The sequence below is a fragment of the Chiloscyllium plagiosum genome, unplaced genomic scaffold, assembly GCF_037043375.1.
Source record: "Chiloscyllium plagiosum isolate Xiang-an unplaced genomic scaffold, Cpla_swu_hap1 HiC_scaffold_45, whole genome shotgun sequence".
NCBI classification, from domain to species: Eukaryota; Metazoa; Chordata; class Chondrichthyes; order Orectolobiformes; family Hemiscylliidae; genus Chiloscyllium; species Chiloscyllium plagiosum.
In genome coordinates, this window is record NW_028270183.1 from 24,383,507 (window position 1) to 24,403,452 (window position 19,946).

At 41.9% G+C, this 19,946-nt stretch overlaps 1 protein-coding gene across 1 annotated transcript in view; it reads left to right on the top strand.

Annotated features, from left to right (window-relative positions):
• The first annotated feature begins 2,663 nt into the window (after positions 1-2,663).
• LOC148136415 (putative G protein-coupled receptor 139) overlaps positions 2,664-19,946 on the top strand; it is a 29,892-nt gene continuing 12,609 nt past the window's right edge. The window contains exon 1 of the mRNA XM_087983275.1: positions 2,664-2,871. Within this exon, the coding sequence (XP_087839401.1) occupies positions 2,733-2,871 (139 nt within the window). The 5' untranslated portion in view covers positions 2,664-2,732. The remainder of the gene's footprint in view (positions 2,872-19,946) is intronic.

The following is a 19,946-nucleotide window of genomic DNA, read 5'->3' on the forward strand; positions in this document are numbered from 1 at the left end:
ACCAGTCTAACTGTGCTTGGGGAACACAACGTGAGTGAAGGCAATTGTATATAGCCCTCACTCAGAAATGAGGAAACTTAGGTCACCCCTCAGGAAAACCCCAAAACAGAACCAAGCTCCGGCTAAACTGTTGGAATTTTCAACAGGATCTGGTCTAGAAAGCCATTTGAGTTGCTGCCATTATGCAGAGTCAAGACCGCGAGAGAGTCCCACTGTACTTACATTGGTTATAGAAACCCAAAGGCTGGCACCCAGGATAGTGCACACCATGGAATGTAAACAGGCATCTGTTTTGGAACATTTAAATTCCTTCACAATATCCAAATCAAAAACAAGAAAAATAAACGTCTCGTTAAATGTTCGTTCAGTTCTAATGGAGGCGGACACGAGCAAAGCTGTTTTAGGGACCAAAGAATCAGTCATTAACAAAATTGACTATGCACTCCAACACTTAAGTTAGCAAAAGCACCTCTTCCAGACTGAGAACGTACACCAAGGAATTTTTGCAAACGAAGGGAACAACTTCAGTTCTGGTCTATTACCAGAAGTCGCTGCTTCCGTTCCTGCTGAGTGTAGAAAAGGCTTGGGCCCCAGCTTTAATGGGGTGAGATTCATTGAAAAAGATTCACCTAGATAGGCTCAACATTTTATTGTTTGAAATTAACTGTTGTGTGAAGTCATAATAAAACGCTCGGAAATTTTCCGGGAGGCCAAGCGACTGTAAAAGGAGCCAAGGTCAACTTACATGTTGTCCAGGGAACTATTCCACTTTTGTCCAAGGACCGTCCAAAGTCATTTGGCTGACAGCCGAAAGCAGATGCAGAATTGCCTAAACACGAAAGAATCAGTCCAGTTTGTGAAATGGGCAGCATCGCTTGTACTGATTGTGAAGGTCGATGGTGGGTTCGCCTTGAGGGAATTTTAAACAAATGGGGAACTGCTTTTCGCAGCTGCATAAGTAAGCAATCTCTCCGAGAGAGGAACTTGTACTCAAAGCTGGCACGAGGCTGTCCCTGGACAATTCTGGATATGAATCCTAGAATTATCGAATCCCCTGCAGTGAGGAAACTGGTCCTTCACCAAACAAGCCCACACTGACCCTCCTATATGTAATGCACACAGACTCGTTCCCCTATATTTAACCCCTGACTATTGCATCCAACCTCCACGTCCCTGAACTCAATGAACAATTTGGCAAGGCCAATTCACTGAACCTGCACATCTTTGGAAACTCGCGGAGGCATGTCGAGAATGCACAAACTCCACACAGACAGTTGGCTGAGGCTGGAATCAAACTTGGATCCCTGGGGCTATGAAGCAGCACCTCTAATCACTTAGCCACCGAGCCACAAACCCTACCGATGGTTTGGAATTGAGGGATTAATCGGCTCCTTCATGCTCCTTACAACTTGTATTGACTAAAGACCTTTCTCCTGTTCCTGGAAAATTCCCTCAAAATCTGAATGATGTATTTGTTTGTTTTATCTCAGTGATTGAGCAAGCAAGAACACTAGCTGTGCTTTTGTATGACAGATTTCAATAGTTGAATGGCTTATTCCTGTTCATTGTAACAGGATCGAGAAGCCACATGGCCTTTTCCTGTTGCAATGCAACAGGGACGAGAGGTGAAATGGCCTCCCCTGTTTCTCTGTAACGTGCTCGAGAGTCTGAATGTTCCCGTGCAAAAGATTCGAATGATTGGATAATATCTTCCTGTTCCTGTGTATCAGACTCACGAATCTGAAACACCTCCTCCTATCCCTCTGTAACAGGCTTGAGAGGCTGAATGCCGTCCTGCTGTTCCTGTTCATCAGACTAAAGAGATTGTATAGCCTCCTCCTGTACCTGCACAACCGGCCAGAGGCATTAAATCCTACAGCAATCCATGGATGATGAGCAACTGGCAAACTGTATCTGATGGAGCTCCCTCCCTTCTCAGTTACAGAAATGCAAACAATACAAGTTACTCTGGATGTCCTCTCAGTAACGCCGCGTACAGCTACAGTGACACTTCTCTATGTTATAAATAATTCCCTTTGCAAAATTTGCCAGCGTTCCAGCTTTCCACCACTTCAAGGTTTAATAAGCGAAAGTGGGCTGAATGACATCCACTGTAACAGGCACATGGGGACAGAGTTTCTTCCATTTGTTCCTGAGCAGCTTTCGCAATGTTCTGGATAATAGCTTATGTTTATAAGATAAACAAGGCACTGACAATTAGGATCAGCATTAGTCAAAGTCAATGGATAACACACATTGTTAACCTGGCTTATGTTTTCTAGAAATAGCCCCAGTCATTTTACGCAACTGACCAGATATTTTTATCCCTGTCTCCTTTTTTGAACTGCGTGAACCCTGCAGTGTTCTGGCACTACTCCCACAAACAAGGAAACAAAGTACCAAAAAGATTGGAAGATTTATGGTTAATCCTTCAGCAACCCCTATACATTCTATCCAGACTGAGTAAATATTCCCTTTTATTGTGATCGGTAAAGTGATTTCAGGAAGGAGTTAACTGAACGTGTTTGGTGACTGTGATTCATGTCAGTCTCCATGGATTCTAAGTATCCCAGTGGAGGGTTACCACCTTTAATTATAAATGCGCTCCGATCAATGTATTATTCTATAGTGTGAGCAGGAGCATCACCATCGGCACTGACAGGGATCGGCAGCTCCAGAGAGAGGGGGAGGAGAGAGAAAATCTGAGAACGTTAGACTGCCATGTTCCAACAATGCACAGGAGCTTATCCTGGGATGTTTGGTATATTTCTACGTATTATGATCTGTTGCCAATATCAGGGCGGATCCGATATGCACTTTACCTTATTCAATATTTTTATTATCCTATCCTGGCTATCGTTGGTGTCCCTGGTAAGTCTAACTGTCAATTTATTATTTCTATAAACCATGTATAAATGTGTTACTGTTCTCCTCATTTACTCTATACTCGCTGCTTTCATCATGTTTCCTGCTGAGACTCCGAATTCAGATATTCACTCTTCAAACCATTACTAACGGCAACAGGGAAATTCTTTATACACTCTCCGGCAGCATCCTTTGTGGGTCTGTATGTTCACCTTGTTCTGTTTCAGCTGCGAACCACACTTCATTGTGTTATTTAAATAGTGCGATCATGGAGGTCACTGTCTTCTGTTTACAAACTGCATTTACTTCCTCTTGCTCCATCTCATCTCCGGCCAATATCTGAGTCTGAAACAGACGAGTCACAGCTGTGGGTGATGCCGTTGGCCATGACCTGATTCCAGACACTATACCCTGACCATTCCTAATTTTCACCACTAACACCACCATAATATCCTTTCCTGGTTGCTTGAATCTTGAACTAGAAATGCAGTTTTAATAACGTCAAAAATCTGCTGCTGAGCTTCAAATCTACTGAAGCAAATCTGAGTTGAAACGCCACGACTCGTATCTGAATTCAGAAAAAAAAATCCATCCATTTGTCATTCCTGCACACACTGATCTGTATAGCTATTGGATCTGGAAATGCCTTCATTTTATTATTTTCTCAAAGATGATCACATCTGTCGATGACATGTCCCTCAGGCTGTCTCTGTCGATTACCCGAATGCCTGACAGTTGTTCAAAGTTAAACTGATTTCCTCCAAGTGTGTTCTCCCTCACACAATGAATTTACCACATAACGCCTCCTGACGACTCTCTCTTTATTCCTCTTGCGATCTCTCTGTCTCACACACACACACACATTTACTATCACTCAAAACATCGGCTGTGAATTTCCCAATGCCAAGCAGTTATGTCGTGCAAGTATATTGCAAATATACTGGCGAAGATTGCAATGCTGAGTCTGTAAGGCAATTTCATAATTTAATGCAGGTAAGCATTTCAGCTTATCTGGCAATACCTTTAACCAATGTTCTATTTCTTGGGATCTGGACCTTCCACCGTGACACTTTTCCAGTTATTACCACACATTTCTTTTTACCTCTGCCTTTCCACAACATGTTCTCTGGAAATTGACTGTTTCAATCTTTAACGCAAATCTTTCAGTCAACCTGCATATTTCCTAGACTTTGGATTTTGCCTCCATACTGTATCTTTTGATGGCATTGTGAAGCTCAGAAACAATGAAATGTGATGTGTCGGGATGTTTCTTACTTATGTCCCCCATGTGTTGCTTTATGTTGCACATAAGCTTTCAGCAGCTTTGACTGACGTTTTTGAAACTTGGTCTGTGCCTGTCTGTGTTTGTCCCTCTCAGCTGTTCGTCCTGTCAATAACACGAGGAAGCTCCTCGAATATTATTATAAAGGACGAGGCATCTAACTTGGAGTTGAGCGGCTTCTGACTAACTACTGTTATTGAAAAGCGAATGAAGGTGCTAGGGATGGTTTGCTGGTGGTTGGGCTTTGAGCTATGAGGATGTAGTGAACCAAGTCTGGATGCAGCTTGAGGACTCTCGTTAAAGGATCTACAAAAGCAAAATGAATAATAAAGGGACCAGTGGCTGCAGAGCTGGGAAGCTCTGAAACTACGGAGTAAATGTTTGTAGGGAAAGGGATCTGCAGTATCAACCTCGGGTTTTCCAAGATACAGCTTTCCAAATTAACCTTATCCTAGGAGCAGAGCGTGAGGGGAACTTGATTGAACAAGTTGATGGTCACAGAACGATGTCACCTCTTTCAATACGACCTGCAGCTTCACGTCAGATGGAAGACAATGCTGCCAGTGGCTGTTAGTGTCACAGTTTCATTCACCTTTTATGATCAGGACTTTTCGGGCAGAAGTGGATTATATATCAATCAGTTCCCAGTATGTCGTCACCAATGTCACCATTCGGTGATGGAGTACATACGGTGTACTCGGTGAATACAATGCTTTCTCCCTCAGCAAGGAGCTGCCAGGTGTATCCTTGTTTTTTCCAGTGTAGCGAGATTCCCGATGGCATACATGGCTCTGCCGGATCCCCATTTCAATATGGAGAGATAGAGGAAGTGAAGGAATTCTCACTCCATTAGTATTGCATTAGACCATGCAACACGTTATTGCATTGCGTTTCTCACAGAGTCGTAAAGTTGTACAACACTAAAACAGAGCCTTCATTCCAAAGCATCAATGCCGGCATGATATGCTAAATTAATCCAGCCCGTTTGGCTAGCATTTTACCTTCCTGTTCATGTACCCATACAGATACCTTTTGAGTGTTGTTATTGGACCAGACTCTTCTACAACCTCTGGTAATTCACTTGATAACGTGCACTATCCTCTGCATGACAAGTGTCACCGCTTAGGTGCTTTTCCTGTCTTTCCCCTTTCACATTAACTCTATACCCTCTAGTTCTGGCTTCACCTACCCTGAGTAAAATACCTTGGCTATTCATTCACTATATGTATGCCCCTCATAAATTTATAAACCCATATCAGGTCACTACTCAGCCTCTAAATGTCCAGAGCACGTAGCCCAAGCCTATTCAAACTCGCATTTTTGCTCTAATGCACCAAGCCTGGAAAACCCCTTGCATATCTTTTGTTTTAACTTTCAAGTATCACAACGTCTTTCCATTAGCAGCGAGACCAGAATGGAATCCATTATTGCAAAAGTGGTGAAACCAATGTTATATTCATGACCTCCCAACTACTACACTGAATGCCTTGAACAATAAAGGCAAGTGTACCAGACGCCTTCTTCAGAACCATGTCTGCCTGTGACCCCACTTTGAAGGAACTATGAGACAGCACTCCAAGGTCTGTGTTTTTGGCAACACTGCAGAGGACCTTTCCATTCAGTATATAATGTAGTTGGTTAGCATGCCCAGCTTCTGGGTTATGCTACAGACGGTTCGTGAGCATGCTGAGTAATATCATCAGTGTCACTTCTGTGAAGCAGCCCGGTTCTGATCTGTTTGGTTTCAATGTAGGTCCGGCCTGTTGGGGTGAGTGTCACTTCTGGGTCTTCTCTGCAAGAATTTGGAGACTGGTTCGACATCTACGTATTTGCTGATGAACTTTTTAAATTAAAAGCCAGACTTACAAACAATCTTTTGCGTGTCTCTCGTTGGCCTATCATAGAATGGTTACTTGTTACAGTGGAATTGACGGCGGTCTTGGGCTGACTGTATGGAAACGTGGGAGAGTGGACCATGTCGTTTGGTTGCTTGTTAGTGTCTGTGAAGTCGGATAGCTAGTTTTCCTCCGGTTTTTGCAATGTAATGCTTGCTGCAGGGATTTGGTATACCTGAAGAAGGGCTTATGCCCGAAACGTCGATTCTCCTGTTCCCTGGATGCTGCCTGACCTGCTGCGCTTTTCCAGCAACACATTTTCAGCTCTGATCTCCAGCATCTGCAGACCTCACTTTCTTCCCATTTGGTATACCATGTTGATCCTGCATGTTGTAATTATGGGGTCCTTAATCCTGTGAAGTAGTTAGCATTTTGTTTGGTGTGCTCCTACCAGTGCTCGCAACAATATCCAGTGCTCGCAACAACATTGGAATTAATTCTGCTATGTTCTGCACATAGAGATAGGTGGCCAGTGTGTTTGTAAGCACAGTGTCTCCTTGGCATTGTCTGTTAGACAGGCACCGGAGAATGAGGCTGATGGTGTATCCATTGTTAGCAAGAGTTTGTATAAGTCTTTGTTCCTCTTTTTGCAATCAGTGTGTCACGGCTCTTTTGAATCATGTCCTGGCACAGCTCCCTTTGTGGACTATTGTATTTGAATTGGGTCAAGTGGGTGAGTTTCCTCTATACTTTGGTTGCAAATCTCACGTCGGTCATCCGTTGCAACATGACAGCTTGGAATGGGAGGAGTTGGTTGTTTTTCTCTTCTTCCTCGTCGATCTGAGTGCACTGTTAATGAGGTGGTGTGTTTTCTCTACTCTTATCTGTTTGATGATGATAAATGTGTCATCCACGCAGCCATAGTTTCGGTTGGATCGAGCATGGGCTGTGTTTTCAAGTCTCTGCGTGACTGCTTGTGCCAGTGGCCGTGGGATAGGAGAGTCCATTAGTGTGCCATTGGCTTTTTGGTATTTCTGGCCTTTCAAGACAAAGTGGCTGGTAAGGCAGAAGTCCAGTAGCTGGAGCATATTGTCTGTGCTGATGGTGTTGTAGAAGCCATTGTCACTGAATTCTCTAATAGTCTACTGATCGTTTCCTTGGCTAGTTATATGTCAATGGAGTTGAATAAGACCAGGATATAGAATGAAACCATGACTTCATCCCGGCAAGTGTTCATGAAGCTGTCAATGAATTCCTGGCCCGAGTGAATGGCAATGTCTGATCCACTGAGGATGTGTTTCAGTCTTCCTTGCAGTTCTCTAGCCATTTGTACGTTGGTTTACGTGGTATCCGGAGTGTGAGTCTTAGTGTATAAATCCTGCCAGATTTGAGTTTCCAAAATGCAGCGCCTCATATTTATCTGAATTAACCTCCAGCTGCCACTTCTCAGTTCATCAGCCCATCTGATCAAGGTCCCGATGTATCTGAGGTAACATTCTTCACTGTCCACCACATCATCAATTTTTGTGTCAGCTGCAAACCTATAAGCTTTATTTCCTATATTCACATCAAATCTTTTGTGTACATGACAAAAAGCAGCGAACATAGCACTGGTCGTTGTGAGACGCCACTTGTTACAGACCTTAATTTGAAAAGCAACCACTGACTTCCAGCCAATTTCGCACCGACATGGCAAGTTGTCCAGTTGTTCTATGTAATCTGATCTTGCTAACATGTCAAGGATGCAGAACCTTTGCTTTGCTGAAGTCCATAAGCTTCCAATTTCTGGAGCTGTTATCGCACACGAACCTCAGTGGTCCGTGCGGAAGATAAAAAAATACTGGTAACATAATTTATAGCATGGACAGAGGACATTCAGCGACTGGTTAATGCTTGCTGTCTGCAAATTTTACTTTCCCCAAAACAGTGCGGGAAATTATCAATGGTTATGGTCCATGTTAGGACCAAAGTTGTTGATGAGCTGGAGACCTAGACTCTGGAAGCATAATGTAGGCACGTAGGAAATCAATTTATAAAATTTAACTTCAAAGACAGCAATCTTGGGGTTTCTCTCAGTGCCACGTATTCGTGAGACAAGGTATCGGAGAATCAAACAGCTGAATGCTTGCTTCAATTGAATAGGGGCAGGGATTTAGATTCTTGAGTAGTGGGACTGATCCTGCAGAAAATCAGATCTGTACAAGATTGACAATTTGCACTACATCGGCAATAGCACCGATATCCTTGCAGGTGACTTTTTCTAGGTAGGGATTGAAAGCAGCGTGGGTGAGAGAGGGGATGTGGAGCTGGGAGTCAGGAGTGAGGTGAAAAAAACAGATGGAAATGAAAGATAGGATATTAGAAAGCAACAGGCAGCGAAACAAGATGGAATCAATGAAATTGTGAGTGAAGATTTCAGAACAGGAGATTTCGATATGGAATCAGTCTGGGTGCATTTTAGAAGCAAGAAGGGGTAGAAAATATTCATAGGGTTCTTCCTAGGTTTCCAAACAGTAATGATAAGTTAGAAGATGACAGGAAATTTGAAATGAGTATACTGCAGTAATCACCATTTCAATCTACTTGTCAATTGGAAAACCACATCCATAATAACACCATGACAATAAATTGCTAGACTGTGTACAAGATGGATGTTTCGATCAAGATACTGAGAGGCCAACTTGGGAGCAGGCCACCTTAGATTTCCTTCTGTATAATGATGGGTGGTGATTGATAGTCTTGTCGTGAGAAGTGGTTGGGTGTAAAGTGACCGTAATATAACTGAATTGTTCACATGGACAGGAGGTTGACATGTTTCAATCCTAGGCGAAAGTGAGGACTGCAGATGCTGGAGATTAGAGTCAAGATTAGAGTGGTGCTAGAAATGCACAGCAGGTCAGGCAGCATCCGAGGAAAATCGACGTTTCGGGCCCAAAACGTCGATTTTCCTGCTCCTCGCATGCTGCCTGAACTGTTGTGCATTTCCACTACCACTGTAATCGTGATTCAGTCCAAGCAAAAATGCTAACTCTCAAGAAATGAAACTACAAATATATGAGGCATGAGTTGCTTGTGATAATCTAGAAAATGTAATTAAAAGGTACCACAGTATCTAACGAATGAGTGAATGCATTTCAGCAGCTTTGCATTTCTTTTGGATGAAAGAGCGCTAACACAAACGTCACCCAACCATGGCTAACAACAAGAACAAAAAAATGAGGATGAGATAAGCAGGACATATATAATATGTTTTGAGAAAGTAGTATTATAATGTGGATGTCGAACCACTCTGATAATATGGAAGTTATACTGGCAGTTGTAGTTAACTTAGTTTTACAATGTATGTCCGGGATCATGTTACAGTGCTCCAGTAACAGATAATGGTTATGCATTCTGATAGGTTAGTTAAATCACTGGGAGATGAGCTAATGCTGGAGATGACGGTGTTGTAATGTAAGAGGTTAAGTGTGAAGGAGGGAACCGGTGTGACAGACAACTAGATTAGTTTAGAAAGATAAAGCAAGCCAGCATGATTGGCTATGCTAATGTTATCCGACAAGTGTGGGACCAACGAATCATATAAACTGCAGATGAACAAAGAGACTGTGGGAAATCAGGGAAGATATTATGCTGGTTGTCTCAGTTTTGATTTTGCAAGATTAAAGTTTAAGTTTGTGAAGGAATTTTTGCATCTCCTCGTAATTCTTTATAGAACATTGACTGATTCTTCCACAACACTACTTAATCGAACACACCCAGAGAAGATTGCCTCACCTTATCATCTGTGAAATGAAAGAAAATCCCTGATTTCCAATGTATAAATAAAAAGTAAACATTTACTTGTTTAACCCAAACAGTGAACACTAAGAAAACTATTAACAAAATGAACACTCCTTCTCCTACTTAACCATTATCCCTTAGGTGACTACAGTTCAGTTAAGATGCTGTCCCAATAACACAATTAACAATAAAAGTAAATTAGCACTTAATCTCATAAAGTCCACACAGATGGTCTTCTCTTCTTCCTGCAGTGTTCGTTCCTCTTCTTCCTGATAATTATTCCCTGCATATGGGTCTCCTTCTTAACTTGTACTGCAAGTATTTCTAGCCATCGAATTCGTTGGTCCCTTTTAAGTAGATGGTGCTGATTAGATGTTTCTTCAATAACTTTTCATGTTAGTTTTATTTAAGGCAGCAGTTATTAGCTGCCTTAATTAGCTCTGAGCAATTATCAAAATACCCGAATTCATAAACTCAGTTATCCCTGGCCATCTCTTCGGTTCAACGTTGTCCATAAAATCGCAATTAAATTCAATTTGGTATCTGGGGCATATTTTAAATTAATCGATTCAATTCAAATTCGGTTACCTTAACTTTAAAAACAACCGACTTTATGTTAATAACTCTATTGACAAATGTTACATACTTTCAATTCACAGTGTTATCTGTGACTCTGTTAGCTCCTCACAGACACGTGTGTTTTCAAAAATCTCTCAGTTCCGAAGAGCATAAAGGGACCATACACGTTTTTGTCTTCATAACAACAGCAATCCTGAAGCTTAGAAGCAGCGTAGAATTCGCAAAGGAGTTTCGAGTAGTTGATTAATCTGGTGGAAATAAAGCGTGGGAAGAAAATTTGCAAGGATATTAAAAAGCTTGACTGTAGGGTCTTCGAGTAGTGAGTGTTATGAAGATGTGGGTGCACAGTATCTTGAAGAAACTTAAAAGCTCGCGGAACAACCTGACAGCACCACATATTCTGAACAAGATACAATGTCACCTTTTGGGGCGACCCAGAGACATTCAGTCGATCCAAGGTTCACATTTTACTGCAAGGCTGTTAAACAGAAGAGATAGTTTAGGTAAACAGCACTTTAAATGCATTGCATGTTATCCTGAATCCCAGGATGCTTTAGAAAGTTGACATCGGACCTTGAAGTCCAATTTGAGAGCATATTCAAAGTTTGTGAGACGATTTGTAGAAGAGAGCATATTGTTAGGATTACCCAAATTATTGGGATAAAGGTATCTCATTCGAATTGTTTGCCATTAGAGATACCCCAAACTAATCTACTCAGTTCATACCATTTGACGTAATATTCGGGCATGAAGAAAGAGGTCCTTTGAAATTAATTGAAGAAAAGTTGACGACACCAAAGTCGGAGATCTCTAATTTTAGATTATATATTGGAGGTAAGGGAGAGATTAAACAGAGTAGGTGATTTATCTAAATAGCACCTAAACAGGGCACAGTGCAGAATGAAGCTGGTGGCAGATAAAAGCTGTGAGACTCGGACGTTTTCCAGAAGGGACGTCGTGTTAGTACTGTTACCAGTGATAAGAGATCCCTTCAAAGCCATGTTTAGCGGTCCCTATTAAACTGAGAAAAAGTTGAGTCAGGTGAACTAACTAGTAAAAATGCCAGATAGAAAACAAAGGTATCCGGTATGTCATGTAAACATGTTGAAACCACATTACACTAGAAAGAAAGAGCTAGAGAAACAAGCATTAGCTACTGCTCCGCAGAGTGAGAAATCAAACCCAGATGATATGGATTTTGATATGCCTCAAAATAGATTTTAAACGGAAGAAGTCCTTGAGGAGTGGGATAGGTTAGTAAGCCATCTGTCTTAGGAGCAGAGAACACAGTTGGAAGATTTGTTACTGCAGTATGAGCACATATGGAGAGGACTAATGCTATTGTACATGAAGCAGACTAAGTGAAAACTGTTCTGATAAAGAAAAACTCCATCGGCTTAATCCTTTCAAAACCAGACAGATACAAAAGGAGGTAGAGGCCATGTTTGACGAGGGCACCAATGAACCAAGCAAGAGTGAGTAGAGTTCATCGATTGTCTCAGTTCCCAAACACGATGGGACTCAACGATTTTGTGTGGAGTATCGGAAGGTCAACGCCTTTACAAAATTGGACTCATATCCAATTCCGAGATTGGAGGACTGTATCGAGAAAATCGCAGAAGCCAGTTAAAGATCCAAGTTGGACTTAATGTGTGTTTACTGGCAGGTATCTGTATCGGAGATGGCAACAGAAGTTTTGTGTTTGTAACCACCAATGGCATATATCAGTTTGGCATGAAAAATTGACCTGGCACATTCCAACGACTCACAAACAGAGTTGTGGTTGGGTTAACACACTGTGCAGTCTATTTGGACGATTGTAGTGATCTTTCGTATGTCCTGGAAAGATCACATGGTACAGTTGGCAGACCTCTTTAAATTACTATGAGAAGCAAAACTAGTGATAAACTTAAATAAAATCAAAATCGCAAAAACAGTGGTGATGTCCTTGCGACCTAACTCGGTCATAGGAGATTGAAGCCTCAGAATGGGTTAGTGGGCGGCACGGTGGCATGGCAGTTAGCACTGCTGTCTCACAGCGCTAGAGACCCGGGTTCAATTCCCGACTCAGGCGAGTGACTGTGTGGAGTTTGCACATTCTCCCCGTATCTGTGTAGGTCTCCTCCGGGTGCTCTGGTTTCCTCCCACAGTCCAAAAATCTGCAGGTTAGGTGAATTGGCCATGATAAATTGCTCGTAGTGTTAGATTCAGGGGTAAGTGTTGGGGAATGGGTCTGTGTGGGTGGGCTTCGGTGGGTCGGTGTGGACTTGTTGGGCTGAAGGGTCTGTTTCCACACGGTCAGTAATCTAAAAAAAATGTAAAGACGAAGGCCTTTGAGGAACTTTCACGACCAACCTTGAAGAAAGAGTTGCTTCTATTCTTAGGACCCTGTGGATTCTATCGGAGGTTTGTTCCAAATTTCAGCAGTTTAAACACTTTGCTAAAGAAAAACACCAAGTTTCAGTGGACAGTTCACTTTAAACACTTTGCTAAAGAAAAACACCAAGTTTCAGTGGACAGAACAATGCCAGGGTGCACTCAGACATTTGAAATTCATATTATCCACCACACCAGTACTAGCTACAACAAATTCTTCAAAACTTTTTAACGTTGCCAACGATGCTAGTGACAAATGAGTTGGAGCCGTACTCCTACAGGAAGATGAAGATGGGATTGAGCTGCCAGTTGGTTACTTTTCGAAGAAGATCAACATCCACCAGATGAAATCCTCCATGATTAAAACGAACTATCGAGTTTGGTACTGGCCAGACAACACTTTAATGTGTATGTCATGAGCAATGTGTTGGAGACGGTTGTGTGCACGGATCACAATTTGCTTACATTTTTATAACGCTTTGAAGCCAGGAATATGCAACTATTTCGTTGGTGTCTTACGTTACAGGCTTTTACTTTAAAAATTGTACATGTTGCGGGTCATAAGAATGCAATCGCTGATGTGTTATTGTGGATTTAACTGATACCATTTAACTGATAGAAGATAAGATTTGTATTTATTTAATGTTTATATATATATTTGCACAGATATATGGGATGACGTTAAGGTGAACATAGATTAAAATTATTGGTATGTTAGGGTAATGTGTTTAAAGAATAGAGGATTTGAGGCCATTTTTTCATTATGATGGTTCATTTTTTCTTAATTTGAGAGGTGCTATGAAGAAGTCAGTGTACTGTACCTTTAAGAAAGTTAAAAGTTAGCAGAACTACATGATAGTACCAAGAGTCCTGAACATGATAAAATGTGACCTTGATCCAGCAGCTGGTGTAGCCAGTTGCCTGGAGACAAAAGAAAAATCGAGTTAGTTCAATCAGTTTAAATTATACCACCCAAAAATACCAAACTCCAACTGAGTATATTGACAATGTTAAATGCCAATGTCACAATCAAATGCTTTGAGGGTATAAGACCTTGAAAAATGGAACATTTGGGGGACAACTGCCAACTCACCAGCATGTAAAAACAGCCCTAAAAATAGCTCTGATAAAGGTCCCTTTATTGATCACGGACCTGTGAAACTGAAGTCTCTCAGAAGAATAAAATCTACAGAGGAAGATACCAAAAGAAGGTTCGATAGCTAGCTAATTTTCAAAAATAAATTTTAGCAAATCCGAATTGGGGGTTTGATTGGACTAATATTATCGAAGGTAAAATAAACGGCAAGTTACAGGAACGAATTGTAAGTTGTCGTTACTTAATTACTCTCTGTTATAATTTAAGAAACAAAATTGCTAATTTTTTCTTTAACTAGTTCTTGGTCTCCCTAATTTTCACAGATTTCCGCAAGGGATATATCTTTTCCGTGTTGCTGAAATAAATTAGCAGGGGTTGGAAGGGTGTGGTTACTCCGTGTCGTAACATATGTGAAAAATATATGAACATAGATTCATAGAGATGTACAGCACTGATACACACCCTTCGGTCCAACCCGTCCATGCAGACCAGATATCCCAACCTAATCTAGTCCCAACTGCCAGTACCCGGCCCATATCCCTCCAAACCCTTCCTATTCATATATCCATCCAAATGCCTCTTAAATGTTGTAATTGTACCAGCCTCCACCACTTTTTCTGGCAGCTCATTCCATACATGTACCACCCTCTGCGTGTAAAAAAGTTGCCCCTTAGGTTTCTTTTATATCTTTCCCTTCTCACCCTAAACCTATGCCCTCTAGTTCTGGACTCCCCGACAACAGGGAAAAGACATTGTCTATTTACCTTATCCATGGCCTTCATAATTATGTAAACCTCTATAAGGTCACCCCTTAGCCTCCGACGCTATAGGGAAATCAGCCCCAGCCGGTACAGCCTCTCCTTATAGCTCAAATCCTCCAATCCTGGCAACATCCTTGTAAATCTTTTCTGAACCCTTTCAAGTTTCACAACATCTTTCCGATAGGAAGGAGACCAGAATTGCACGCAATATTCCAACAATGGCATAACCAATGTCCTGTACAGCCGCAACATGACCTCCCAACTCCTGTACTCAAAACTCTGACCAATAAAGGAAAGCATACCAAACGACATCTTTACTATCCGACCTCCCTGGGACTTCACTTTCAAGGAGCAATGAACCTGCACTCCAAAGTCTCTTTGTTCAGCAACACTCCCAAGGACCTTACCATTAAGTATACGTCCTGCTAAGATTTGCTTTCCCAAAATGCAGCACCTCGCATTTATCTGAATTAAACTCCACCTGCCACTTCTTAGCCCATTGGCCCATCTGGTCCAGATCCCGTTGTAATTTGATTAGATTACATTAGATTAGATTACATTACAGTGTGGAAACAGGCCCTTCGGCCCAACAAGTCCACACCGACCCGCCGAAGCGCAACCCACCCATACCCCTACATTTACCCCTATACCTAACACTACGGGCAATTTAGCATGGCCAATTCACCTGACCTATCTGAGGTCTGAGGTAATCTGAGGTAACTTTCTTCGCTGTCCACCACACCTCCAATTTTGGTGTCACCTGCAAACTTACTAAACCGTACCTCTTATGCTCGCATCCAAATCATTTATATAAATGACAAAAAGTGGAGAACCCAGCACCGATCCTTGTGGCACTCCACGGGTCACAGGCCTCCATTCTCAAAACCAACCCTCCACCACCATCATCTGTCTTCTACCTTTGAGCCAGTTCTGTATCCAAATGGCTAGTTCTCCCTGCATTCCGTGAGATCTAACCTTGCTAATCAGTCTCCCATGGGGAACCTTGTCCAACGCCTTACTGAAGTCCATATAGATCATATCTACCGCTCTGCCCTCCTCAATCCTCTTTGTTACTTCTTAAAAAAACTCAATCAAGTCTGTGAGACATGGTTTCCCACACACAAATCATGTTGACTACCCCTAATCAGTCCTTGCCTTTCTAAATAAATGTACATCCTGTCCCTCAGGATTCCCTCCAACAACTTGTCCACCACCGACGTCAGGCGCTCACCGGTCTATAGTTCCCTGGCTTGTCCTTACCACCCTTCTTAAACAGTGGCACCACGGTATCCAACCTCCAGTCTTCTGGCGCCTCACCTGTGACTATTGATGGTCCAAATATCTCAGCAAGAGGCCCAGCAATCACTTATCTAGCTTCCCACAGAGCTCTAGGGTACACCTGATCAGGTCCTGGGGATTTATCCACCTTTATGCATGTCAAGACATCCAGCACTTCCTCCTCTGTAATATGGACATTTTTCAAGGTGTCACCATCTATTTCCTTTTCCACAGTAAAACTGATGAAAAATACACGTTTAGTGTCTCCCCCATTTTCTGCATCTCCACACAAAGGCTGCCTTGCTGATCTTTGAGTGGCCTTATTCTCTCCCTAGTTACCCTTTGTCCTTAATATAATTTGTAAAAACCCTTTGGATTCTCCCTAATTCTATTTGAAAAAGCTATCTCATGTCGCCTTTTTGCCCTCCTGATTTCCCTCTTAAGTATACTCCTACTGCCTTTATACTCTTCTAATAATTCACTCGATCGATCCTGTTTATACCTGACATATGCTTCCTTCTTTTTCTTCACTAAACCCTATACCTACAAGCCTTTCCTTTCACCCTAATAGGAATATATTTTATCTAGATTCTCGTTATCTCATTTCCGAAGGCTTCCCATTTTCCAGCTGTCCCTTTAGCTAAGAACATCTGCCCCCAATCAGCTTTTGAAAGTTCTTGCCTAATCCTGTCAAAATTGGCCTTTCTCTCATTTAGAACTTCAACTCTTAGATCTGGGCAATCCTTTACCATCACTATTTTAAATCTAATAGAATTAGTTTAAACAAATTCTCCAAGATTCTTAATGCTTCCAGAAGAATTGGCGCAAATTGATAATACAAAACAAGGAAGTATCAGAGCTCTTCATCGAATATATTAGTTCTGCCTTCGCAAAATAAGACACAGATAATTTCCCCGACATACGAAGACAGCAAGTGTAAGTCGAAGGAAGAATTGAAGGAGATTATGTTTTATTTTACTAATGTTTGTTTGGAGCTAAACATAACTGATGAAACCTGAAATAACTTGTGACAAAAGGGAAAAAAAGATCAAACAATTTTGTTGTATTGGTGAATACCCACAATCCTAGCAGCAGCCACAGCCTCTTCATACAGAAGCAGCCAGCCATTCCCATTATCTTCTGGTCCTCATGCAGAAAGAAAGCGTGGCTTCTCGGATTGATACACAAGTCAAATTACCCTCCCCGTCACCACTCCCCACCGCCAACCAACCGGATCACAATGTCCCGTGTGTACTGAGAGCAATGAGGCCACTGGGACCATCAGGGAGCTGACCATCAGGGAGAGGGAGCAACACATCTGACGCCTAAATGAGTAAGAGTGAATCCTCCGGGACATTAAACCCTGTAATAACTCTCCATTTTAGTATATTACAGCCTTTTATTCTGCCTGTAAAAAAAGGTTATATATCACGTTACTTCCCACCCCTCAAACTATTATCCATTGATTTTACCTGACTATATCCATTTGCAGACTCTCTGCATTCTCTTGATAATTTCAGTTTCTGGTTATCTTCGTGTCGTAATCAAACTCAGTCACAATGCCAATCCACTCCTCCAAATCACTGATATATATTACAAATAGTGAGGGCCCAGTACAGTACACCACGTTACTCCGCTATCAATCTGATCAAGACTGACTTCTCCCGAGAGCCTGCTTCCTATTTAATAACCAATCCTCCACCATCCCTGTGTAGCACATTTGAAGTGCTGAATAAGAGTGAGAAGCATCAGTCGAGGAGGAGTGACAAATCAGCTCTTCAAACCTGCTCTTCCATTTCTCACCTTGATCGCCGATGACATCTCGGCCTCAGTCCACTTTCCTTCCCCGTTCTCCATAGCCCATCGTTTACTCAATTTCCAAGTATCGACTGCGCACACGGGTAGTAAATTTTAGAAATTAGTACTCTTTGAGTGAAGTACGTTTTGTCACTCCTGTTTTAAGTCTGCTCTGCCTCATCCTAAAAGTATGACCTCTTACCCCACATGAGGAAATATCCACCCCACATCTACACTGTCAGTCAGCTTTAGCACCTGACAAACTTCAATGAAATAACCTCTCATTCTTCTTAACTCCAGAGATTGAACTGCTTAATCTCCCTTCATAAGACAAACTCCTTATCATTGGAATCAAATGAATGACTTCCAACTGTCTGCAATGCAACTACATCCGTCTTATAGCTAGGGTACCAATACAGTACACATTAGTCCAGTTGCGACCTCACTTCTGCCTCTCATAGCTACAGCATGTTATTGACTAAGCCAGACCAGTTAAAAACACTCTTAAACAGGCAACTCAGACAATAACTTTGCAATTTGTTGCGATAAGTGTACAGTGAAAATTACCCACAGTAAGTTAGCTAATTTGACTACTAGATATAAAAACAGTCAGAAATGTATTCACAAAATTGCACAATGAAACACAAAGAACAGATTCAAGAAGTCCTCAGTCTATCCAAACTAGACTTAATTATGCTGTTCTGAATATACACAAAAGTCCCATTAAGCAAATTCCCTTTAAAAACCAGTATAATTGGAACTCGTGCTTGTAGGTGGAAGTTGAAGAGCAGAAAGAGAGGCCTCTCAAAATTCTTTTCATCTCTTTATCAAACCAGACTGATCGGAGCCCAGCCTGGTTGATTACCCTCCAGTAAACCCCTCCCCCAAGTCCCTCCTCCCTATCTTTTATCTTCGCCTGCTGGACAAACTGTCCTCATTCCTGAAGAAGGGCTAATGCCCGAAACGTCGATTCTCCTGTTCCCTAGATGCTGCCTGACCTGCTGCGTTTTTCCAGCAACACATTTCCATCACAGAATATTTTGAGCCAAGGAGCAGCTTTTAGAAAGGAAAAGGGACGAGCTTTATGACAAGCAATACATCTTTACTTTTGTACTCTCTTCTTTTAAAACTAAATGCCGAAATTGCACTTGCAAAACTTATTACCTGGAATCTGCATGCAGATTTTCTGCAACATGTACAGCAACGCCCAGATTCTTCTGTGTCGAAGTGCTCTGAAGTTTCTCTCCATTTAGGTAAGATATAGTATGTCTTTTCCTCTGATCAGAATGGATAACCTCACACTTATCCACACTAAATACCATCATTCAAAAGTTGGTCCATTCACCAAACCTATCCATATCCATTTGTAAGTCTCTTACATCTTCATTGCAATCTACTTTGTCGCCAATTTTCGTGCCATGTGAAAATTTGGTATGGTATCTTCTGTCCCTTCATTCAGGTAATAATGCAGATTAAAATGGATGGGGCTTAAGGATTGTACTAATGGTACTTCAATAGTTGCCATTCAGAAAACGTACTATCCACTCTCTGTCGCTGCATTTTATAGTTTTGTCAAACCCCCATCCGAAGCTTATAATTTACTCAGAGCCTCTTGCGCTCTTATTTTACGGATTAAACATTTGTAAGCCCTTTATTCTATGCCATCTGGAAGGCCAGTAATATTACATCAGCAGGATCCCCATTATCCACCATACTTTTCGAACTGTTGGGTAATTTGGCCCAGTTGGGAAGTTGATTTGCAGACGTCCACTTTCTGGGTGACCTCGTCAGTGTTTTGAAGCTTCATGTGAAACGCTGCTCGACTGTGTCTTCTGGAATTTATTTGGCTCTGTTCCTGCTGCTTCCATTTGCCAGTTTTAGTTGTCCATTGTAATGAAAAATATATTGGGTATAGGTCGATGTGTTTGTTGATGGAGTCCGTAGATGATGCCATGTTTCTAGAAATTCTCTGGCTGTCCTCTGTTTAGCTTGTCCTTTGACCGTTATGTGGTCCCAGTCGAATTTGTGTGTATGGTCACTCGGGACAGCTGGTCGTGGAATTTAGTGGCTGATTGGTGTTCATGAATGCACGTTGTCTGCCAATTGTCTGCCTCTTTGTACTATATAATGGTTGGCACAGTCCTTGCAGAGAATCATGTAAATTATGTTAGTGTTGCACATGATGGGTACTTTGTTCTGGTGAGTTATTGACTAAGCGTGGCTGTCATGAATCTGAGTGGTTGGAAAAGTTCGGCTGTCAGTTCCGAGATGGCAAGCACCACAAAGTCGTCTGGGAT